This window comes from Telmatherina bonti, assembly GCF_933228915.1.
Source record: "Telmatherina bonti genome assembly, chromosome: 21".
In the NCBI taxonomy this organism is placed as follows: domain Eukaryota; kingdom Metazoa; phylum Chordata; class Actinopteri; order Atheriniformes; family Telmatherinidae; genus Telmatherina; species Telmatherina bonti.
In genome coordinates, this window is record NC_136630.1 from 20436431 (window position 1) to 20462855 (window position 26425).

The 26425-nt window shown below is 38.3% G+C and overlaps 1 protein-coding gene across 1 annotated transcript; it reads right to left on the reverse strand.

Annotated features, from left to right (window-relative positions):
* Positions 1-450: 450 nt before the first annotated feature.
* Positions 451-25255, reverse strand: baiap2l1a (BAR/IMD domain containing adaptor protein 2 like 1a; the record flags this gene model as incomplete). The annotated part of the gene is made up of 14 exons (XM_079260966.1): positions 451-523; positions 666-706; positions 4541-4688; positions 4765-4824; positions 7256-7469; positions 7745-7868; positions 8594-8737; positions 8814-8966; positions 13025-13159; positions 13281-13352; positions 15398-15459; positions 23616-23702; positions 23891-23966; positions 25205-25255. The coding sequence occupies 14 exons, from the start codon at positions 25253-25255 to the stop codon at positions 451-453; spliced, it is 1440 nt and encodes a 479-aa protein (XP_079117092.1).
* Between the last annotated feature and the right edge of the window lie 1170 nt (positions 25256-26425).

Consider the following 26425-nt stretch of genomic DNA (forward strand, 5'->3'; position numbering starts at 1 on the left):
TTTTGGAAATATTGAAAATCTTACATACTCCACCATTAACATATTTCCTCCTTATTTTAATTTAAACTTTAAGACAGTTTTACTGGAAATGTTTGGATTTTAGCTGAATAACTTCCTGTTCAATGATGTGTATGTGTTATGCTGTTTCATAGCATATTGTCATCTTGATGACGTCACTTCATGATGTTTAAGCAAAGTCCAAACCTTCATTTTAGAGTAAATTCTACTTTTGAAAACGTTTTGCATTATTCCTTTTGCAACACACAAACTAGCAGAACCACACACGAGAAGAAACTGGATCCCTTTAATACAGCCGAGCGATGATGACGGAGACGAGCTTGCAGGCTGCTGAGATGTCAGGTTGTGGAGATATCTGGAGTGTTGCACGGGTCCTCTGTTGTATAATCTCCCTGAAGGCATAACAGCAGTGGAAACTCCTGTTGCTCTGTTTTAGATAATTGGTGCTGATCGGTCATTTGTGACAGTTGGCCTCAGCTTGACTGTGGCAAATGGATTCCCTCCTCTGTAGGAATTCATTGAAAAGAAAAAAAAAAGGCAAAGGGAAAAAAGTGTCATCCGTCAAATAAATCAAAAGGCATATTTGTCAAAATTTAATTAGTCAGTCAAATCTGAAAAAACTAAATTCTTCCTGCTTTGACACTCACCCTAGAAAAGGAGCCTGCCCCGTCCCATTCACTAAAGGCACCTGTCGAAGACATGAAAAATGACACGTGAAGACAGAAATAACACAGATTCTTTCATACATATCAACCTTCTTCCAACACATAAAGTTAGAGTGGCCAAACTGGTTTGAGAAGATTTCTAATCTTCATTTGCTGCACCCCCCCCCTCTTCCCTGCTGATCACTACAGCTGAGCTTCAACACGTAGTTTGGCTAAAGTTGGAGCGTCAGTCTGGAATCTGGTCAGTCTAGTAAATCTGGTGAGAGACACACACTCATCTCTTTCATTCACCTGTAGACACTGATAACACTGAGCATGGGTATAATGTGGATCCCTGACTAAACGTCTCATCTTTTTGCCTAGAATCTTATTATAACCATATAACGTGTGACAAAAGGTGATAAAAGATGAGTACAGTAGATTATCAGTTGTGTCTCTTTACACTCATTTATCAATTTCACAAATATTCTAGGAACATTTGTTGTTATTGCATAGATTAAACAAGTCTTATCCTGTTTCACCACTAGAGAGCAGACAACATCCAGACGTCGCCAACCATGAGGCCACAGGTGGGTTCCTCCCCCCATCAACCGTCCTAATGTCATTCAACCAGTTTGTGATTAGATATTTCAACAGCTTCAGCAAAGGTAGATTTCAGTCCAAGCTCATGTTGTATTAATTGGAAACTCTTCTAATCATCTGGTTTTAAGTGCACATTTAAATACCCGTATCGCCACACACTGGTCAGTTTTTAGAAAAATATTTTGTCTGCTGTTTGTGAGATTGTGTCATCACAACAAAAGGTATAAACAGCTACTAGTAAGGAGTAGTAAGAATAGTAGAAATGATCTAAAAATAGAATATCTAAATAGTTTGACTGCAGTTTTTTTTTTTTAAAAAGTAAAAATTTTCTGCTTTTTATTTGAACAGTTTTGTTAGTTTAAAGGGCTGTTGGTTTTATGAAGCAATTATGACGCTGCATAAGAGGTATTTATATAATTCTTTGTCTCTATGAGTGTACGTGGGTATGCATAGGTGTGTACATGTGTACTTATATATTCAGGTATGTACATCAGTATGTATGTATACATGTCTATATTTATTTAAAATTTTTTGTCAAACTACTTTGGACAATTAAAGGATTAACAAAACAACTAAAGGATATAAATGATTTATTCTGATTATAAGGGATGTAGGAATAAATAGTTTTTTGCATTATCTTGCTTCTTTACAGACTCTATGCTTAATATTAAGTTTTCTTTAAACTGTTGATTAATCTTTTTCCAAATAAAGAAATATCATTCAATCAATCAAATGTTATGGTTGAGTGTTTGAGTTGGGACAATATTTAATCTTAAAGTGAGATTAGTGGAGATGAGCTGAAACCTTAAATCAGGAACATAAATTCCAGCTCACAAGGTTAGAAATGTTTTCGTATTGTCTTTTGTTTTTTTTTTAGCTGCCTGACAATCAAGCAATCAGTCACAGCTGAGTGGAGCATCCCTCTGGTTAATGCAATCTGGCACCAACTTTGGCAAAAAAAAAAATCACATGCAGTAACTTCACCATGATAAAAAAAATGTCAAAACTTAGTCAATAACATCATATATTTAGTTTAAACTTTAACAGACAAACATTAGGCTTGTTTGGTTTTGATTTACCAGACAAAAGCATGAACTTATGTCAGGCTGTGATCAGCAAATAAATATATGGTGACAATAGTTCTTTGTTCTCTCTTTGACTGCACATTGCAACATTGCTAAAAGCTAAGTAGCTTCTCTTAGGTGCCATCTCTAATCCTCTGCACATGTCTGCTAAATACACTTTGATTAGAATCAGATGTGTTGCAGAGGGCACACTTGGAGAGCCTGCAGGACACCGGCTGTCAAGGACCAGGATTGAGGATCCCCTCTGTAAAAACTTAACCCTTTATTACCAAATGACAAACCAAATCATCAAAATCCCAAAAATGAATGTATTTCAAAGCCTCCTAGAAGGAATGTAGTATTTTTCTATGACCCTGTCAAATGTCTTACATCAGTTAGCTGATTAAAGTGACTGGAAGAATCAATAATGCAAAAAGAAATTATCAGAAAAATATTGTTATAAAGCTCATTATATTGCACGGAAAGTCCTTTTCATTCTGTTAATTAATAAAAGGCATATTTAAAGTTAGGCAGTAAATCTGAATGCTGCCTTGGAGATGAAATTTGCAGAACTAAAGTCCTCGCAGCAGTGGTACAAAGATCCAGCTTTACCTCACAGCCACTGCAGCAAAGTCAGCCTCCTGCCTTTTCTCTGAACAAATGGTCAGAGTTCAGATTCCTCTTTATCACAGTTTCACTGATGCTGGGCTGCTTTCTTACAGGGCGTAAGCTATACTGGGGAGGTATATCCCTCACTGTATGGAGAAACCCTGAGGCAGCAGATACAGAGGACAGAGAGGACAGCGCTGTACAGACAGAGTAGCAGGGAGGGTGATGGTGGGTTTGTCTACCGACTGGACTGATGATTAATCAGATGACAGTCCATGGTCATAAAGTGAAAATATGTTTGTACCCTCCTGTCCTGTATGTCTTCCTTTGTAACTCTCTATTCATCCTCCAGTCTTAATTTTTAACAAACACTAGGAGTATTTTTCTAAATTCTGTATGACTCAAAACTTTATTTTGCACTTGGTCTTGTTTAATGTATTTGTGTCTGGATTAGTCATGATAGCATGGAGGCTCCTGTAAAATACAAACATTTGAAGCTTGCACTTCCCTGAAGCAAATAAACAAGAAGTTAAATGTTCAGTGTTTTCTTGAAAAGGACCTGAGGAGTGTTCCTAGCTCTGTTGTACTTTCAGGGTGTGGAAGAGTGACTATGCATCGCTGAGCTGTTGATAAGACGTAATTACTCTGACTTAAAGTTCAACCTGTGATGGCATTTTGTAGTATGGGTGTGTTGCATGTTACAAATCAGCTTGAAGGCTTATTTTATTGGGAAACATGTAAGCCTTCCTAGTCTAGAGCATATCGTATCCAATGTCAAAGACATTCAGTCACTTAGGGCAGTGCTTTTGCAATGGTTTAAAACATTTAGACAAGGACTTGCAGGGTTTACAGAAATATAGATTCACATTTACATTAAGACAGTAAAGCAGAGGAGGTCATATGTGAAATGAGAGGTCGCAGTTAGCTTGGATGCGTCTAATAAGAGAAACAGTGCATGTACTTTTAGGTAGGTGATGATCAAATTACTTTAAAGCATAGCTAAATTGCATGACTACAGACTAAATTAAGTCAGCTTGATGCAAGAAGTAAGTGCTGCTGCGCTTGATGGAATCATTTAATATTAGAGACTGTGTTGAATAACAGCAGAACCTAATGAGGACTACATGTCATGATTTCTGGTTTCTGTACCATCAAAGCTGCTGAATCCACCTGGTTTATCAAGAGTCATAATAGGTTTTATGTTTTAAACTGTTCCTTGCTTTGGTTTTTGCATCATCCTTTAATGTGTCCTGGTTAGGAATCTGCTTCAAGCTGCACTTAAAGTATATAATGTCATTAGTAAAGTTTTTACTGTGCTTAAAAACAAAACAGAAAAGGAGTACTCACAAGACAACATCCATGTTTGACTTTAGGTGTCTTCATGTTCATATCAAAGCAAAGCTTTTTCAGAAAGCTACAAAACTAAAGTGCTAAAAAAAAAAACCACATGCTCTGTTCAGATAACAGAACCGTCCTAATGCTTAAACTGTGATGTAAAATTGTCAAATGACCTGAATGTTTATTTGAAGGAATTGCAAAGCACTAGTCTCTTAAAAAGCAGAAAAACAAATTAAGTTAGAAAACCACTTCTCCGGTGCTGACCGTGTTTTGTGGTGAAGGTGTTGACTGGACCACTGGGCTAGATGGGACATCATCACTGTAGTCTGGTGGTGGGAGCAGTACAGGCTCTTCCTCCTCTTGCTCTGGCAGACTGGCCACGCTCAGCCGTCGCACTGGTGTGCTCAGATTGCTGCGTATGACAGAAAACGTCAGCTAGCCAACAGCTGTTCTGATTCAGTTCCTGATATGCTGTAATGTTTTCTTACCTATTTGATATTGCTGGCTCGATGTAAGGCCGGCAGTAGGACGAAGGAAACCAGCCCCGTCTGTTCATAGAAACACAAACCACAAACCAATTTACATAGAGGGTTCCATAAATGATTGTTCACTAATGTATTGTTACTGTAGTAATAACAACTACTCCTACGCCCTGTCTTAAACAGAGTCAGCCCACATGTTAAGGTCACCTCATAGGTCAAAATCACTGTCAATTATATGCCAAAAACAAAGATAACATGACATTAACATAACAAAATAAACATACAAACTACACAGAAATGAACATTCCATCCATCCATCCATCCATCCATCCATCGTCTTAACCGCTTAGTCCAATTAAGGGTTATGGGAAAGCTGGAGCCTATCGCAGCAACCATTGGGCGAGAGGCAGGTTGCCAGTCCACCACAGGGCCAGAATAAACCATATAATTAAATATTTCCAATGCCAAAAGAGATAAATAATACAAAGGTGTTTTTCAGTCTGTTTGCCCTCCAATAATTTAACAATTCGGCTGACATGATTCAAGCCACTTTTTATTCTTCCTTTAGCATGCAAACTTGAAGCAGCAGCATATCCATTTGTGTGCCATAATGGCACAAAATCCCTTTTTGCAAACAAAGCACATGCATGACACACACATTACATACAAAGCACATGCCAGAGAGAGAAATTGTGTCCGCTCAGACTGGAAAGATGACTCCAGGTCATGTACTGAGAAAAAGACGGCTTATTGAACCAGAGCAGTGGATTTGTTGCTAGGAAACTAAATGTACAGGGATTTATTCCAACATGTGCTCTTTTGTAAAAACACTCCACTGACTTCATCAACATCAATGCTGTACAAAGAAATACTTAATGACAGCCACTGTGAGCAGATAAGGCCTTATATTCATTTCTTTCCAAGTGGTAACATAAAAAATGTTGCATTAAGAGTCCTAAATGATCTGGTAAGGAAGTTTTTTAATTGCACGTTCTGAAAGCTGCTACAGCTTCTTATTTAAACAAGACAATAAACATTTTCAAAACTGATGGCACGAATACTAAATACTTGGCAGGGACCAATCTGAATTGATGCATATTAAATTTCACCACACCATATCAGATTTCAGGAAGAGGGGAAATCAAGAATTTGATTCTCATTGAGTGAAAAACAAAGCACCAGATGTTTATGTGCGTGCACCTGCATGTGCACAAAGCGTTATGACGGTTGTATTGAACATACCAAGCATACTCTGTTTCTAGGCACGATGGAGGAGCACAGTGAAACATTGAAAAGAAAAAAAAAGTAGAAACTAGTAATACCACCTGAGTTATGAAAATGGCCTTTCAGTGCATTCTGCATTCCTCTTGGAATGAAAAGTACATTTCCACCTAGTGGATGTGCAAATGTTTATGCTGCTATAAGAAAAAGCTTGTGAAAAGTTTGGAATTAACTGGATCTATGAATTTGTTATCAATAAAAGTGAGTATTGATCAACATCAGTTGCAACCATGAACTGATGATACACAAACAAACACTTTCTCTTCAGTCAACCAGTAACGGTTCAGGTCTGAAAAAAAAACTGCATGTTTGAATAGAAACTCATAAAACTTCCTTCAACTGCAAACTGTTTACCTGCAGACTTGCACAATAATAATCAGACCTGTTACCAATGAAGGTCTTCCAGTTTTTATTATTTCTGAGCAGATTTCTTCAGGTAATGTCACAACATCCCAGCATGGCTATGGTCCAGCCTTGCATATTCTAAAACATGATAACTTGCCTTTTTCAACTATTCTGCTGTCTTCTTTCTGAAACCGAGTTTCAGGTTTTTTTATTGTTTGTTTTTTGCTTTTTGTATTTGTGTGTGGCATTGCTTTGCCAGTGATTGAAGAGCAATAAAATCTGAAGTGGCTAAGTAGTCCCAGACTATGATCTAAGACACTCCCACTACCATGCCTCGCAAGTCACACAACACATTTTTAAAGTTGCTGTCTTTTGTCCCTTCACACAGATGTTAGGTGAATTCTATTTTTTTTAAGGCCTTGACTAAGTGATTACACACTCCACAAATGAATGAGAAAGAACAATAAAGCATTATTGAAGTCTGATTGTGTTTGTCTTAAACTGATATTTTGTATAATAGTATAAAGAAGATTTTAAGAGGAGACCAAAATACTTATAACTTCAATGTTTTATTGCAGCTGTATTTAGCTAGACTCAGGCATGTGGTGGAGGAATTCCACTTTAACTTATTTTTCATGTTTCAACATGCTATTGTTAAAAAATTAAATACCCGATACAGATTTTATGTGTTACGGATGAAAAGCTCAGAGCAGTCAATGGTGCATTTATGCAACTAAAGATAAAACAGACACAACAATGAATCCTTCATGACTGACTACAAAAACCAAAATGGGTAAAAATGGATTAATTATGAGTCAAACTCTTTAAAAAAAAAAAAAAAAGCTATGTTACCTAAAAAATGATTACTTACTGTTGTGTTTTCTCCAACTCTCCGTACAACCAACCATCCCTCTCTTCCTGGATGAGCAAAGTAATGATGTCACCATCATCAAAGCTGAGGAGTGTGTCGTTGTTGCCTGCGGTGTGGGGAAAGATGGTCACGACTCTGGACTTCCGGCCCACATTGAGACCAGATGACTGGGATGTGGATCTGGACAAACTGCCCTCGCCAAGACTGCCCTGGTCTGGAGGCAGAAGGGGTTCACAAAACAGAGACAGGAAGTGTGATTGAGTCTGTTACTAGTCAAGATTCAAAGCAAGAGTTAAAGAAAAAAAAATCTTATCTAAGTATAATTCATTTATTATTTGTCAAAGCAAACACAATAAATCACAAAAACAGCAGAAAGATGCCTGTACTACTCATTCACTTTTTCTGAATCATTAGAAAGGGATGTGTGAAGCCAAAGTAGCTTGTGGTAATCAGTAATTTATTTGCGTATACCCAAGCAGCCAGGAGTACCTGAATTGCGGTCTGATGAGGAGGTCAGCGGAGATCTGGGTTCAGGGTTAAACATATTGGCCAGCGGACTGATCTGAGCCTTGAGTGGTGGTGCTGGAGGAGGGACTACAGACCCCACATTGTTCTGAGGAAGATAGCATGGGTAAACAGATGCACTCATACAACATGAGCTAGTCTGTGAAAGTTATAAACTACTTCGGTTTTAATATCATCATGTTGAAGTACAAAGTCCTCATCAGTTTAATAATATTGAATCCGTCATCATAACTGTAGATGGAGCTTCCTCTTAAACAGCACTAGTTGACTTTAAACCAGGATAACAACAACACCTGCACATGCAAGATTTACCATAGCTGATAATAAACTGACACATCTGAAACAACTGATATCAACACTTTAGCTAAAGTACACGTGGCAATAGGACAAGATATAATCAGACAAATATCTTTTAAACATACTTCCAGTCATTCTTTTTCTATACCACTTAGTCCAGTTCAGGTTCACGGGGAAGCTGGAGCCTATTGCAGCCTAAACAGGCGAGAGGCAGAGTACACCCTTAAGAGGTCACCAGTCAATCGCAGTTTAACCCTTTATAGGGCACTCAATGAAATACCTTGAAATTAGACATTTTAACCTAAAATTGTCCTTCTGCTATGTACCAAGACCTCCATTCTGTTGTTACATTAACAAAAAAAAGGAAGTTTCATGCTGAATACAAAAGAAAATGAAGTGATCAAAAATAGTCATTTGCCCCATAAAGGGTTAATACGCTTTATCTCAATTTTACCTGAAGAATTTCCCAGGGAGATTTACTCTTTGTTAATACAAATCAGATGATAGAAGACTCACTCTGTTGTAGCGTTCAACCAGCGGGGATTGTTCTGGAGTAGTGGACAGGCCCTCTATCATGGTCGCAATCGTGTCCGGCACTTTGGTGATATCGCTACATTTTTCCTGCCAGCTAGGGAGCTTTGCAGCCAGAATCTCTCTGGCCTGTAAAACACAGAAGAATGTCTGTATACCTGGAGGACAAGAAAAAAAATCTACAGTAGGAGATGTCCTTGCTTACTTTCTCATGGAAGTTGCTAAATTGGTAGGAGAACATGCAGAGTTTGTCTGCCAGGAAACAAAAGCGTCTCTTTTCTTCAAGTAAAGCCTCCTTGCAGCCATCAGCGATGAACTTCTGCATGTCCATCTGACGGGACGAGATGGTCTCCAAATACTGGATCAGGAGACAACAAAGATATCACAAAATGAGATTCATATCATCCCATTAACAAGGCAGACTTTTGTATGACTGCTAGCGTGTTAAAGCTTACATGTTCATGCCAACCATTCATATGACCACTGTGATTTATCAGGCTCTTTTAAAGGTACAGTACACAGACTTCATTTCTTTTTAATTGTCCTTCTATATAGTTTGTGGACTTCTACCCAATGTTTACCTTTCGGTTCATAATTTTCATTTAATTTACTATTTTTCCCATGTGACTAATATTTAATATTTAAAGTTTTAATTGTTATTTTTACGTTTTAAGAGAAGCCTTATTGTACACACCTTATGGTCACTAACTGGTCCATGAACTGTTACATTTATGTATTATCATTGAAGGGCTCTGGCTTAGCATTACACACACACACACACACACACACACACACACACACACACACACACACACACACACACACACACACACAAACAAATCCAAAACACACAAATCTAAAACAAAACCCTAAACTAAAACTATGAACTCTGATTTCTCTGGGTACTGTGGCAAAACTACACTATTTATTAGGATTGTACAGCTCTTACATCCTGACAGACATGAAAAGAAAAACTGAGCCCCCTTAAGAAAAGCTAAGTCAATGGCAACAACTACATGTTTATGTTCTCAAGGCAAATTCACATATCAAGGCACTGATGAGCTTGGTAATCAACGTCTTAACACTTAGTGGCAAGTTTGTTTCAGCCTCCTGTTGGGTCCGGATCAATTGTAGCTCAGTGGGAAACCAAATCAGTGAGCTGAAGGAAACACCTTTCACATTGAGACGAATTCTGCCCGTTGCATGGTGCAGATGGGAGACTCTGGCATAAGGAGTACCAAACTATTCAAAATCACTGCTCAAGCTTCCCTCTATCTGTTTTTTTTTTTCTATTCTATGTTCACCCCTCTGTCTTTCCCATTTTCCCCAGGTTGCCATGGAGATGGAAAAGCAGCCTGTCTCTAAGGGCTCTGTAAAAGACCCTCTCCAACAGGCTGGTCTCATTTTCTCAGACGCTGAATCAAGGCTCTTCAATTTCCATTTTCAACACAAACAATCGCCCAGGCTCTTCACCAAAAGGTGGAAAGCGATACAGACAGGGTTGAGCTCATTACTGGCAGCTTACACAAGCCCCGCACATGATTATTAGAAAAGACGGTAGCTTGTAGTCCACTGGTGTCATTTCTATCAGATAATGAAAATGTCAAGTGTGCAGGAGGAGGGGCCCCGAGTTTCAGCTTAGCTTGAGAAACAGGATCAGGTGATAAAACTCCACCCAGATAAGACGACTCATTGTGTCTGTGTGTGTGTGTATTTTTTTTTAAAGGTGTCATTTTAAACTCAAGCATAAAGAAAAGCCTGACTCTTTAAACACAGGCAGGATCCTTTGAGAGGAATCTAAACACCTACATCCTCTCCACAAACACTTTCTGACAGCTAGGCTAAGGATTTGTGTAATTCTCTGAAAACAAAGCAGGCTTACACAACATTCATCATCAGATTCAGGCTGTGAAAACAGTCAATAAATTAAGACAGGACTTAGTCCTTAGTGCTTACAGTCCATCTTTCATCTCAGCAACATGATTCACAAAGAAGATCTCTGTTAAGCCTGCCTGTTGGCGGTGGACAGCAGGATGTACACAACAAATGCATGTGAAACATCTGGAAGAACGAACTTTAACCCAAACAGTGAGGCCTCTGAACAACGTACAACACACCTACTCATGCGCAGTAATGTCAACATGCAAATCTACAACTTCAAAGTTGTGTTTGTGTACTTTTCTTTTTAGGGCAGTGATGCGGCTTTGTTTGCAAAATGATTTCTGAGATTATGTTTTATGAGATCCCATCGCTGTTTATTTGCGTCTGCTTGTAAATAGTTTGACCTTTTTTTGTGGCTAATCATCAGAAAGAAACAGAGAAGAACATTCAAGTCACACAACAGCATCATGGAAGTGTTCTTTTATCAGCTCGAATCATGTTATTTGATTGTTTTTCAAAGGAAGAACGGCCTATAATGTGTAGTTAAACTTCCATCCTGTAAAACCCGGTATAATTCATAGAATATCATGTGCCACAGTATTTTCCATGTATCCTGGGGTTAAATGTGGTACAAAAACAAAACAAAGGTCACTCTGTATTTATTCACAAAACCAGTATCCTAATAAAAACCAAGTTGTATTATGATACCGCAGATGTTCATAGGCAGACAGATGGGCAATAATGACACTGTTGCACTGGTCCGTTGTTCTGAAGAAGGAATAGGCCGAAAGAAAAAGATTTGTAATTTGATGGTCTGCCTTTGTTCCACCCTCACCTATCCCCATAAAATCTGGGTAGTGACTGAAAGTATGTTATCATCAAGGATACAAGCACGTAAAATGACTTTCCTGCTGAAGGCATCTGGGTTCGGCTTTAGGGATAGGCTTAGGAGCGCAGGCATCTGAGGGATCTGGAAGCAGAGCTGCAGCTCCTTCACATCAAACAGGAGTCAGTTGAAGAGGTTCGAGCACCTGATTAGGATGCCTCCTTTATCTCCTTTCCGGATTTTTCAGACATGTCTAATTAGGAATGAAGGAATACTTTAAATATCCAAACTTATTGAGGCCAACACTGAATAAACCTTGCAGTGCACTGGGTTTCCACGGAAACCATGCATGTAGTTTATGATGCAGTATGAACCCTATATGCTTTTTATTTTCAATCAATTTGCCAACAAGTTGGTTCTCCACACATATCAGTCAGACAGTAGAAAATTAAGTAATCTAGGTTTATACGAGCAGAGAATAATTGATCTGTTAAAATGTCCTTTTATTTTTTTATCGATTATTGTAATTTCCACTTCATTATGTGTCATAGTCAGTTAAATATTTTAGGTAGGGAACAGTTTATGAACTTTATGTGCACGCCATAACATATATAACAGGTATATATTAATTAAAAAATAAGCTAAATTAATCATTTTCTGACAGCATTTCTCTCTTAAATGCAGAAGTGTCATTTATTTTCATAATAATTTGATCATTCTTTTACACTTATCTAGTTTGTCACCTTCTACTCTTACGCATGAAGGATTAGGTGGCTTTGTGGGGAAAAAAAAGAGTCAAATGATACATAAAAGGCTCCTCCATCAAACCATAAAGCCAGAAGAGGAAATTCTGGGCTAATTAGGAAACGTAACCGTCATCATCACACCTCTTCAGAAAGTTTTTAGCTTTTGTGGAGAGTCTGGTTTTGTTTAACTTGCTTGGTTTGTTCCTCTTTACTTTGAGATGTCTTGTTCTCATGAACCCAAAACTAAAGTCAAAATAATTGTAAAGTCAAGACAAACCACAGAAATGCCAATAGCCCTGTCCTGCCATGTTTCTGTACATTACAACAGCACTTATAAACTGATTAATCAATAAAAACTTAAGCGTTTCCCTTAATCCACTTTTCCTTAATTGGAAAGCTTTACTGCTTTAAATTTGTTTTATTTTAAAGCCAAACTAACCTGCATCTCATCGGGTCTGAAACTGTGTTTTTGCATGCATGCCTTTGTTTGAACAAATCTGGGTGTGTGTGCCTTTAGTTACATACCATCTGTAGCTAGACAAAGTGAGTCATTGTATAATGTTCATACTGTTTTTTGTGCAAAATGACTATCTGCAAACAGCTTTAGACATCTTAGCCTCTGATGATTTTAGTCCTCTTTACTGAAAGGGCATTTACACTGAAAAGGGTTTCCAAATGTCTGTCAACATATGTCTGCCCTTACATAATACTGAAACACAACTGGAAGCCGGACTTGAAATCTGAGTCCCATGAGACATTTTCACAAAAACACATTTTTTTACATGTTCTATGAGCTGATGAACGAATATCATTAAACTCGTTCCATGTTCAGCCTGTCACACAAACTCTGCATGTCGTTTTCTCTTCACAGACACAGAACGCAACATTCAGCTGTTGGAAACCCAGCCAAAATACTTTTGCAGGTAAGGAAAGCTGAAGGAATCAGTTTGGTTTCGGTCTCACCTCATTCTCTTTTATGTCATACTTGGATGAGTGCTTTGCCTGACTTTTCCTTCTCAGCTTCTTCAGGTCTGTCTGAGAGCGCTCCAAGGAGTCCTGCTTTAGTTTGTGCTCAGTCTGATAGCGCTTGAAGGTGGCCTGGACACATTGGAAAAGAGACCAGACAAAAGTGCTGATGATGAATAACTTGCTGTTTAGGATATCAGTCACTGAAAAATGCTGAAGGAAGATTAAATTTCTGTAATACGGTTTCACTTACATTCATGTACTTCACATCCATTTCTGTCTTCTTCTCCAGCTCTACGATAACCTCTCTGTGGAATCTCTTGAACTGTAGAGACAGTTGTTGCTTTACTTTTAGTCTCAGACACATTGTTTTATTCACACAAAAGGAGACAGAAGATTGGAGCGGTCTGATATAAAGATGTTAAAAGGTGTTTGTTGTGAAGAAATTCTTCCCGTCAGGGTTGACCTGTCACCTTGTTAAAGTTGCCTTTTACATATAATACCCAATCACACAAGCTATCAGTTTTAGTCTTTCTTGTTATTATGACAACATTCAGTTTTTCTAACATAAAACCAAATGTTATGTTTGAACAGTCAGCATGTTTTACATACTGACACTTGAATTCAGTTTAGCTTTAGTCACCAGGTATCTGAAGCATTTCACCAAGCCGGAGAGCCAGGAACGATAATAGGACTTTAGCACTTTTGTTAAACTTTCTTTCACTTGGAACAATGACATGAGGCTAAAAAAGTAAGAAATGGGGTTGAAAGGTCCTGAAAAGAGAGAGTAGCAAAGAATCTGTTTTGTGAAAATAAATTTAGCATTTATTTAGTTTAGTTGCCATTTGATAAATGGCAACTAAACTACTTTGATACCCATACACACAGTTTAATTATCAAACTAATACCTCTTTAGTTATTTATCTACAATAACAGATAAGAATTGGATAAGTCAAAAATACAGGATTTCTTTGTTCAAACTTTTATTTTTTTCAAGTTTACAAGAGATTATTCAAAAATAAGATAAGGCAACTATAAACTAACTACATTTAAAATTAAACATGATTGCACAAGAAAAATAAGGTAAATGAACTGAATGTAAAGTGCATTTTAGTTTCTATGACCCCTTAAGGTACTTTAACACACATGTCACATTCGGACACACTCTAATGCACATATTAAATGCTTTTATACACATTCACATCCCAGTGGACACAACAGGGGGCAATACTGACTAAACAGGAAATGATTGGCCAACACCTAATCCAAGTGTTACCATAACCATTGAAACAAGGAAACATTTAAGCCAGTTTCAGTGTGCCCAAACAGAGAATTGAACCTTGCACCCTCAGACCAAAAGTCTGCTTCTCTTGTATGTGAGCAACACAAGCCAATAAAACCGAATGTGGTGAATATGTTCAGCTCTTTATTAAGTTCCTGTTAGAGAGTGGTGTGTTGCCTCAACATGGAAGTTTCAGGAAATCAACTTGATCTAAATCTGTCATCTACAGCAGATTTATTTGCATTCAAATGAAAAAAGGCATATAAAATATATGTAATGTATTTTATCAGAATCTTTAGTTTTTAACATTGCTTTATTGTTCTTTAAAGCCAACTATCTGACATGTATAGATCCATCAAAAATTGAGAGTAAAATAAGGTAAGGACTTTAGTGATGGTAACTCAGCATAAAAAATGAGGGAATGATTCTAAGCTGGCCTGGCTGCTTCAGCAGCTGAAGATCCTGTACATGTTCTGAATGTTTTGCACATGTAAAACAACATGTCACTGTATGTCCCCACAACTAACTTCCCAGTATTAGTTACCTGCTTGCACACCTATAAGATGGTTGAGCTAAAGGAGAATCGATTAAAGCAGGGAAAAAAAATCTAAAACCTGCCAGACAATACCCTTGGAGATCCAGAGTTTTTGCTTCTGAGCTAGACGCAGACAAGTATAAGTAGATCTATTTCATTAGGTATTTGTACAGTCAATCCATGCATCAGAATTAGGATTAAGTGATAGAGATTACTGCAGATTTTGAAAAGGAGAACAAGTTCAGAAGTAACTCGCATCCTTGCTTACTTTCTTTGCAATTCTTTCCCTCCTGCTAGTCCAGCTGTGTAATGGCACACAATGTAGAGTAATGACAGCTGAAGTCTAGGTGACGATGGCACAAGCAAGGCTGAAGTTTCACATTTTGCCCATGCAAAAACCAGTGCATCAAGCACAACCACAACTTCACATGAAATACACACCTTACTGACAATCAGGTGACTAAATCGCAGTTAGATTGTTGTTTATTTGAGATGCTTAGCCAGGTGATCAGTGGGGTCAAACTTTTACTGACAGACTTCTAAGGCTACTTACGTTCTCTTCCAGTTCATTTTGGACCTTTCGATGAGTTTCTGCAATCTCCATCAAAACAACACCTGCAAGATAGTAAGGACAGCTCTAAGTATTTTGTACATGCTTACAGGTTGTACATTTTATAATGTCTTCCTATGTTGGTGATATTTGTTGCCTTTCTGCTCTTTAAACCTTATTAAGTTGCTTGCTTTATATTTATTTTAGGGAGATCACATAGTGACTCAATGGTCTTCTTATCTAACTCTTTGCATGCTTAGTCAAAAGGTTCCTTTATGAGCATTAGGTGAGGAGAAAAAACATTCAGAAATGCAATTTATTCTGTGTAAGAGGCATTTCCAGCATAAGCAGCTTTTCATCAAACCTTGCATACATTTTTTACAGGCAATATTTTCCAGATGACTTATCTCCTTTCAATATTTGAACAGCTGTCAATAAGTAATCGCTATGAAACATTCTGGTATTGTGCAGTCACATAGAGAACAGTCTCCATTCACAAAGTACAGCATAGGCAGAGCAGCATATGACATGAAACAATGGGAGTGAGTCAATACTGTAAAAAAAAGTGGACAGTCAGAGCTAAGCAGTTTATAGTTGAATCTCTGTCACAATGGGGCAAAATCTAGAGAGGTTTACTATAGGACAAAATGTTTCTGGTGACACCTCAAAACACACATACTGTACATCATATGAGCACATGTGACTGTCAGTGTTTATAAAAGGAAAAGAGTTACAGACCCACATGATTGCTACAAGCCTAAAGAAGGCTAAGAGCACAGGTGTCAGTCAGTCTCACGTCATGTTTGGTTTGTTGTTCATGTCAGAACACTTCGCCAAAGCATTTATGCACAGTTGACCCGACACCTGACATTCCTCTATCCACGCCTTCATCAAGAGCAAATGAACGGAGTGACCTACTAATACAGAGCTGTAATTCTGTGATGCAGCCGGCAGCACCCAGCTATAACAACATTGCCCTCTGAAGGTCACTAGAACGTACTGGTAAATGCTGCCTTTGTGTTTGAATATGGGGGTGGCACTGGACGTAGAGTTGTTTGTACAAGCCTCGACAACGGACTGCGTGGGGTGGAAGGGGGAGACTGAGAAAGGCTGGGGAGGGGTGTCAAAGAGGCCATTGTATAGCAGAAGGTTTCACCTTTGGAGTGAGCAAGGTGTGAAAACCTTACGAAAGGAGAAAAAAGGCCACAGAAACCATCACAAGATGCATGATTCTGTGACCATGCTGAGGTGTACTGAATTAGTAAAAAAAACTTCATTATGTCTTTTTTCAAAGGAAATCTTTTTCTTTTTGTTCTGTTTTCCTCTGAATACACTGCACTGCTGTTTAAGTTTAGCATCTTTAAGAGCCACGGGAGTTTTTCTCAGTTTATCTTATCTCTAATCACTGCCTGCTGCTGGTTATTTGTTCCCTTTTGAAGATTTTAAGTACCAAGATAATCTAGTCTTCCTTCAGCAGTTTCAGATAAACAGCTCCAAACACATTTTTTTTCATAGCAGGCTGATACAAGTCAGAGGTAAGATCATTATAGAAAACTACAACATCCATGATTAACACAACGAGACTATGAATCAGTATTATGAACACTCTTGTCACTGTCCAGTTCACCAAAACCTTTCCCAGTTCTGGTCATTACCAAAAAATTGCACCCTGCTAAAACCAGTCCTACTTATAATGAACTTTGACCTTTAGGCGCTTTTGCTCACTTGTGTAAGCATAGAGATCAGTGGACAGGAAGATAACTGTAACTCGATTGCATTGTCTCTTCCTACCACCTTACAACAGCAGGTTGAAACAGGTGGTGGTCCTTCCAGAGTCTGATTCTGTGGGAGACTTGTTTCTGTTAAAAGTACATTTTCCTTCCCGCTGTCGCCAAATACTTGCTCTTGGAGGACTGTTTATTGTGTATCAGAAATATACTAAACCTCATAGGGATCCTCCAAGTTGAGGGGTGCACCTGTTTGAGCGGTGGGGTTGTTGTGTGTGTGTGTGTGTGTGTGTGTGTTTGTGTGTGTGTGTGTGTGTGGGGGGGGGGGTCCTGGCCAGGGTTGTTGGTAGGGGTTCTGCACTGCGGCCATATGGCTGTGATGCAGGCCCTGGCCTGCCCCAGCCTGGCCATTTCCTGTGACTGTGTCTCCAGTGGTCATTCCTGGATTCCCCCCAGATATTCTTTCCTCGCAGCCGTGTCAAGCCAGATACAGAGATAGAATCCTGATGGTAGTTTTTTCTCATTTGGTATCATACTTTGGTATTAGAGGGTCAGGAGAAGGGTTGGGTTGGGTGTTTGGACTGCGTGTGTAGTTGCGTGTGTGTGTGTGTGTGTGTGTGTGTGTAAATGTGAAACTGTTTTGATGTTATAAAGCACTGTGAAATGCATCTATATGAAAAGTGCTGTATAAATAAAGTTTGATTTGATTTGAAAACAGCTAAACTGAACTGAATTGTTAATGACCGTAGTAAACCTCGAGGTTTTAAGAGGGTGTTAGAAAATAAAAGTGTGCATTAACCTTTTATCCAGGTGCACAATGACATAATCTATCGACCAGCTTTGAACTTAGCCTTAATTATTGACCATCTTGTTACTTTTTTTTATTTTTTTTTATTGTGATGCGTTGTTGATCACCCACACAGTAATGCAGTGTCTGAGGTAAGATATAGTCACCACCTATATGAGTCAAGATCAAATAAAATGTCTACTCACAACTGCAATTTGGAAAACTTGTTGGAAGTTGCCATGGATGCACTACACCCTTTGTGTCATCACAATTAATCACAGTTTAATCAGTGTGATTGTGGTTGATGAAGTGATGATAACATAAGCTAGTGACTGAGGCCAATCTCTTTGGACTTCCTTATGACAGACCTAGCTAAAAAAGGACTAGTACTTAACTTCCTTATAATACATTAAGATAAAAACGAACAGCAGGACACTTTAGAAAAATATGCTACTTAGAAAGTGACTGGATGAAGGACGTGTCTACTAAAGTGACGAACTTCAGTCTTTTAAGGGAACTATCCAAGACCTGGCCGGAAACACTGAATACCACTGCTGATTGTTCTCACACCTAAAAATTTTTCTGTTGTCTTTAGTATAAACAAATATTTCTATTTTGGCCACAAACAACGTGGAGCCCAGAAAAATAGGTAGATTTCCCAAGACTGCTGCTTTGAAAGACATTTTGAAAATAATCAGTTTATAAAATGTCTAACTTTATTCTCAAACAGAAAAGAATTATACATTTGCAAACTGCACTTGTTGATAAAAATCATGTTAGATAAACAACAAACTGTTCAGTCAACTTTTACCTGAACTGAAACATGAAATTAAAAGTTGACCTTTCCAAAATATTCTGAATTTTTCAAAAAGGCAGGGAGCGTCCAGTTGACGAAAAACTATCAGTCTGCACCTTTCTGTCTTACATATCCAATAGTTAATATTATTAAATATGTATTGCTTTGAGCTCACTGGAGCAGACTCTGCAGTTGCTGTCAATCAGATATTTCACCTTTGAATATTGACCAGCTGTTTATTTTACTAATGATGATCAAAAGCAGACTAAATACCAGGAAACATATCTAGAATGACAATTGGCTCCTTTGGCTCAGATTATTCACCATGGTTAGTAGGAATGTAAACTGACATGATTTCATTTTTTGGCGACAGGGCTGTGACTTTGATAAATGTGGCTTGCTGATACTTGTTGATTATGTGCCTGTCAGGAAAGACTGATAGCCCTTCATGTGCTGATAATTAAGAGAATATTGTGTATAAAAAGTTATGTCCAGTCCTGTCAGATAGCTGTAAGACAGATGTTTGAAAACACTGCAACAAGTCTAATAAATCACAACAGCAAAAAGTCTTCAAATGAAAATGCTTCTATCGAGAGGAAAACTACTTTCGAAAGCTATCAGTGGGAAACACTCAGCATGCTCTCTTCTTTACAGAGAAATGGAAAAAAGCTGGCCGACATTATTATTTTTATAGAGCTGACGCTCTACTTTTCCCAGCAACAATTTAAGCTGAAGCTTAACAACAAGTGCAGAGAAAAGGTGGAAGGGGTGCGGCTTGTGCTATTCATGCTGCACGAACATTTTCAGGCCTCCTATTCTTACTGCACTGCAGAGTGGAAGAGCAACTCCCAGCAGAGAAAATAACCTCTAAATATACAAGAAACATATTCCTGTTTTCCTTTTCAAAAATAAAAATGATATATATACTTTTTTTTTTTTTTTTTATCAGTGACCTACTTCCAATTAAAGCCAGAAATTTAACCTCATAAGGGACATTTGTTTATGCTAGCATATGCTAGCTGTTACATGCTAACATTTCGCTAATATTTAAAGTCTTCAGAGCCAAAACCTCTGTGATTACTAACCTGATACATTGATTTTGAGTTTGTTTCAGCAATAAAAAGTACAGTTCTAATTTCTCAAGCAAACTCAATACATGCTTAAACCAGTTAACGGTGGAAAAAAGTATATTAGTGATTGCAAGTGGGGGTGGTGAATTGGGACAAATACTGCATGGGAGTAAATATAACTTGTGAGGCTGGTCGTAATGATAAAATATCAACATCAATCCATCTGATAATTTGAATTACCAGGGGGATAAAAGCGCTGCTTTAAGTGAAGACAATAAAAGGGATTAAAGAGCAGAGGAAGATGGACACACCTTATTTGCATTCGCTCATCTGTGCATACTGTACTTAGTTTTCCTTCAGGCGACTGACTGAGAGTCCTTTTTTATTGCAGATACAAGGTAACTTCAATCATAGCAACAATCTGAAAAAAAGGAACAGTGCCCAAGTAAACGCCTCAGGTAGCTTTCTGCAAACAGACTACCTGCCAAGCTCTGTGACGCAAGTGCTTTTTGCACCACTCCATTCATGGACGAGAGGGAAAGAAAAACAATCTGTCACCGTAGAGAAAAAAAATCTTTACAGCTGTCTGAAGCAGAGAATTAGAAAGAAATGTACTTGGACTGTTATTCTCAACAGCTGTGTTTTAATAAAGCTATTGCAATCTGTGAGGCTGAATGAAATAATCTTTTTTTGGAGATGGTTCACTTGAGGTTATGATAAAGTACCAAAACCTGTGTGAAGTCAAAGTTGTTCAGGTTTGGTCGAGAATAAATGGGTTGACAGCTAAACAGGGGATGGGTGGCTCAGTTGGAAGACAGTCTCGTCTGTCTATCTGTTTGTTCAGAGGGGTTGCTATTTTGCACGCAGCACTGGGTGAGAGAATTCACACTGTCTTGTGGTCTGTTCCAGGCAGATGAGGAATAACTATGCAGCAGTGAGTTCAAGGCTTCCCATGGCTTTTAATTTGAAGCCACCCAAAAGACCTTCTGCCATTGTAACAAGTGTTTATGAGTTGGGTCAAATAATGCAGGTTCGAGCATTGCACCGGTCCAGAAGATGTACAAGAAACGATGACTTACTTTGTCATGCATTTAATCAGCAAACCTTTCTACTGTTCTAGTTGCTATGGTGACTGGTCCTACACCAGATGCTGAAGCAAACAGATTTTACATACCCCCCCCCCCCCATTTTCTTAAAAATAAAATTTCTGCTACTTTTGTAGTTTTTCTGCTAAGGCCAAAAGTTGAATTCAACCCAATTTCTAAAGACTAAAATTTTATGTATACTGAATGCTCAGGGTTAAAAATGACATCCATGACTTCCCTCATGTTCAAAAATACTGCAAAGACATTATTCAATGAGTTATGACACATTGCTATTGTTCGCTGTCAGGTGTGGCTTAACACACTTGATTGAGGTTTCGTAACAGCGCAGTGCATAAAATTTCTCATCACATTAAAAACAAGTTGATGCAAGAGAAATGGAAGAAGTGAAATCAATGTTGACGTGCATTCTATCTGTATTTGTTGTAGGCTACTACATTGCAACTAGATGGGAACCATTTCTGTATTGCTGTTGAGCATTATTGTTTTGAACAAGAAGAGCTCTTTTAACACCAAATCAAAAATGCCAATCCTGGTCTGTGATGCTTTGCTCTGTGCTTTTTATGATAAGAACGGCATTATCTTTAAGGTTTGACCTTGCAACATTGACAATACTGTGGTCATTTATGCTGTCCAGGTACTTCACTTCTTCAGTCCCTGCTGTGTTTGGATTTTCAGTAAACGTGACAGACATGCCCAATGTGTTTCACACAATGACAGCTTTGTCTGTCATTTCAAAGCTGAGAAAAAAAGTTTTTGAGTTTTCTTTTTCAATTTAACTGAACTGATCTGCTTTCCTTCCTGATAGATCAGTTCATATACCCCACAAGTTAGGAGTGACACAGCAGAATCCAGAAGATGCAGGATGAATTAGGATAGTTTGTTTTAATAAGCCCTAAACACAGTAGGTCAGATCTGAAATGTAGCGCAGACAGACAAATTGATTCACGGGGTGGATCAAAACAATCTTTTCACACTCAATGGCAGCCACTTCAATCAGAGAGGGAGACAGTGCATAATGTTGATTAATTTTTACTGCTGCTGTGCCCTGAGCATTTAATTATTGTATTTTCCAGATGCCTGCATAATTGATTTGCTTTTTAGAACGAAAATACGTCACTGCATCGAGGCTGAATAAAAGCAGCACTTTAATGGTACCCAGCTTCCATTATCACAGGACATTTGTCTGAAGCATAGCTGCAGATTTCAGTAGAAGTTAATTTGATTTCACAAAAAATATTTGATTCAATTAGACATTTTGGGATGTAATTTAATTGACTAGTTAGCTTTGTAGGAGTAATGAGTAGATACGTTTTAGTTCAGCTTTTCCCAGCTGTGGTTATGAAACCAGCATGACAGCTTAAGTCAGCCATGTTGATTTTTTGATCAGTCAAGGATATAAAGAAAGAAAGAGAGAAACAGTTTTTTTTAATCTAAATGTGCACAAAAATGTAATGCCAACACATCCAATGTTTCATGTAAAATGCTATAAACAAAGGTGCTGCCAGTGTGAAGAATGCAAATGACTGTCAAAAACTTTTATATATAAATGCAAAATAAGCATACAACATGCATGAGAGACCAAAAGTTAGAGTTATAACTATTCTAAAGGTGTGATGATATGAAAATACCCATGTAGGATTTGCTAATAATGTCTGTGATATAATAGTTAGTTAGTTAAGAACCAGAGTCTGCCTGAGGTCATCCACTGATAGGTGTAGTGACTTTTTTTAGCCTCAAGTTTAGTATTTTGGCTCTTTGGTCTTTCAAAACCAGATGCTGTGATGTTTCGGTATCTTAGTCTATATAGAACAATAACGTCCTCAGTGAACTTAAATTTGCTCTACGTAACTTTACATTCTTAAAACTCTGTGTTTGTGACTCTTTTGATAACCCGATAACATTTTGTGTGCAGCTTTATGGAGCTGTCGCTTCCCAGCACCATGTCGAGGTTGGGAAACTGCACTTCACAACTTCTGCTTCCAGGAGTTTCTCTTAATGCATGTGTCACTTGCTAGCAAACCAATATCAACAAACTGGCTGTTCTGAAGGCGCACTGTGGTTGATTCAGCAAAGAAACACAAGAAGACATTACTGGATGAAGAGAGGAAAAGAAGATGACAAGATATTACTGTCTTTTACTGTCTGGAGCGAGCTCATATACAGGTTAGATGCAAGACAGATGCTGCATCATTGGCTGCCTGCCATTGCTGTCGCAGGACTACAGAATATTTATTTTTGGGACAGCAGGCGTGGAGGTATGATTTGGCTGGGTGTGTGCATCGGGGCATCTTTGGCGTGCACACTCGGAGCGCATTCTAAATGTGTTGGGTGTGTGCTAGGAGTGTGTTCAGAGACTAAATTTTCTTTTAGTCTTCAATCCAATCATTCTTTTAAGCAACCACAGGGCTGACGTCCTGCTGGCCATTCAAGGGAATGCAGGTACATGGCCTTTAAATAGTAGCTTTGCTTGTCAGACCCAGAGGATGCTAAACTTATATAGAGTCTTGCTCAACACTTGCATTGTATAGAGACATGACCACAGGGGAAATGAATAGGGACATTTCAGATTATGTCACATTATTAATTTTTACACATATAAATATAAGTGGAAATGAGAAGTTATTGCGGCCTGTGCACCTCTACAGTCTTAAAGCAGACACATTCAGGCACAGATATCAGGCAAACCTCCACAGTTCACAGCAGGTAAACTAAAGCTGGACTTGCATGAAACTCACCAAGCTCTCTGGAAACTGGAGACACGATAGCATTCTCTCCAATCTTTGACACTGCCTCAAAGTAGACTTTTCCAGCCAGAGTCATCGCTGCGTGGCAAAAAGACACAAACATCACTGAGGAAGAGTTCCAGGATCATTTGGGGTGGTATGAGTATTTTAAGAAGTAGCCTTGTACTTTCATTCTTCATATAAGAATAACTTCAGCAGTGAAGTGGTGCACAGGTAACTTGAGGTAGCACCCTCTATTGGTTGGGTGGAGATGAAGCTATGTTTACCTGTGACAGATTTCTCGTAGTTCTTCCCAAGGTTGACCAGGTTCCTGAGACCTGGGTTGAACTGTTCCATCACATTCTGAGATAAAAAGCAGAGACACATTGTTGAAGAAGGAAGCAACAAATACATGTCCTCCTATGAATCTCCAAATTGTTTTGTCTTTAGCTCACTCACAAACATGACTTTTTATTGGTCTCTAAAAAGCATGCCTTGTCACAAACACACAATCTCTCTGCCATGCAAGTAGAAAATTGTGGAAATAAGAGCAAGGGTCTCTGCTGTTGCTCTATAAATATCAGCACGTGAGAACAATAAAAACGTTCAATCTTTAACTTGACCTCTCATGTATGCTGTACAACTCCCTGAAAAGAGCGAAGTCCCACACAAAGTGGTAGCTATTTGCAGCATGAACCTCATCGCTCCTCCGCCACCCCCTTCTCAGTTTATTGAAAGGTCTTTAACAATCCAGTGCTGCTCACTCCCCTCTTGTTTCTATTCCCCTGGCACAACCTCAATAGAACAATGAGCAGGGGGGGGGGCAGGTATGACTTTACATGGAGGTTGGGAAAAAGAAATAACTCAGGAGAGGCAAACAGGTTCCTTGATTTCCGTTTCTCTTTCTCTCAGCTGAAACTGTCAGGCTGTAAATTGCAGGTATGACTTGTCTCTCTCTGACTTTCTATTTCCACACCTGTGAGGACATATTTCAACTGAAAGCTGAACCTGGATTATATCATCCAATTTACAAAATAACCTCCCCAGTCTGTGTTATCATTTTACACCAATGTTTTAAATTATGGTCCTCTAGTAGACATGACAACCACACGCATGAAGCTTATCATACGTGATCATTTGAAATGTAAACTTTATTAGGTAAATTTATGTAATTAAGCGACAGCTGCAGTCATGATTAAAGTACTGATTCAATCACTTTAAATGTGCTGATAAAAAAAAGTAGGTCTTTCACTTCATCACATGTACTGAGGTGCAGCGACATGGTTAGATATGATTTATACACAAATAATAACAGGGTGTTGGCTTGATGCGGTGTTTTTTTGTTTTTGTTTTTTTTACCTTGTAAGTTGAAGCTCTCTATATTTAATATTTTGAAGTGCTCTGAACAAAAGAGTATAACACTTCAATAAAGTCTGACAATTCAAATTACACAGCATAATTTCTGTGGTGTTGATTTTAAGCTGACTTGGCTACAAATATGTCCCTTCTTGAGTCTATAATTAAAATCAAAATAGCAACTTAAAGTTTCTTTTGGTTTTTTTTTTTTTTGTTTTTTTTTATTTTCCACATATTTCACTCACCTTGTATGTGCTTTCAGTCAGCTTGCTCACGCCATCAGGAGCCCGAGACATGATGGCTGGCTTTATTTAAAAAAAAAAAGAAAATAAAAAGAAAAAATGACTAGATATTGTGTTTTATGTTAAAACTGTTGCAGGTAATCCCGGTGTTGTTTTCGCTCCGACTAACAAATCCAGAGTCGGTTCTGCTCCCAGTCCGCACCTTGACTCCGTGCATGTGGGCGGAGAGACGCTCAGCAGGCAGCGGCAGCAGATTCCCTCACTGACACGCCGACAGAAGCCCCATCGCGTTTAGGGTCGACGGGAGCGCGCGAGGGTGGGAGGGTGCAGCTGCGTCACGAGAGGTGTGATTCAGAGAACACAATCTGTCACTTCTTTGAAATAATAATAATATAAAAAAAAGTTTCAAGGACTTCAACTCTTAAAAATGAATTCAACAAACATACAAACAAACAAATCAATAGTAAGCCAGAGATGACGCATTTTCACGCACGTGCTTTTAATGTTCTGCAATATTCCAACTTGCCAGGAGGGGGCGGTACAGCACAACTATTTCCACAGTTACGAAGCCTGTGTAATGAACGAAATTACACTGAACAAAAAACAAACGAACAAACAAACAACGTTTATAAATGAAAAGTCATTATTGCATGCACACCAGATGTAAAGCAGTAAAGCCTTTACAAGAGTTTTTATGAAGGGATTAGCTGCATTTAAACTCTGCAGGTAGTTAAGATAAATCTACTCACTGCAGATTACTGATACAATTTATTTGTATGTTATTCTGACATCTGGCACAGATTGCAAGAAAACCCAAACTCTGTTCCAAACTTTAATTAGTTTAAATTGGGCCTCAGTTTTAAAAAGATGTAACAATTGTTAATTAAGACATTAAGACATAATTCTAGACATGATGACGTATCTCTCGTCATTTGTTTCATAGGAAACTGTTTGTGTTCTCCTGTCAGTTTCTTTTGATTATGTACAGCATTGGATAGCCTCATGTAAGATGGTCGGGACAATTTATGTAAAAAAATATTTTCTTTTGTTACAATGAGGCCTCAGTGTGTCTGGGCTTTGCTTAAAGACAATACACAAAGAAACAGCACCCTAGTTGCTGTAGAGAACTTGATCACTTCTACTTTGCAGTGGAGAAAATACATGGCACATCTTGTTTGTGCCTGTGTACAGGTACTATAGAATCAGTGTAACTAAAGTAAATAA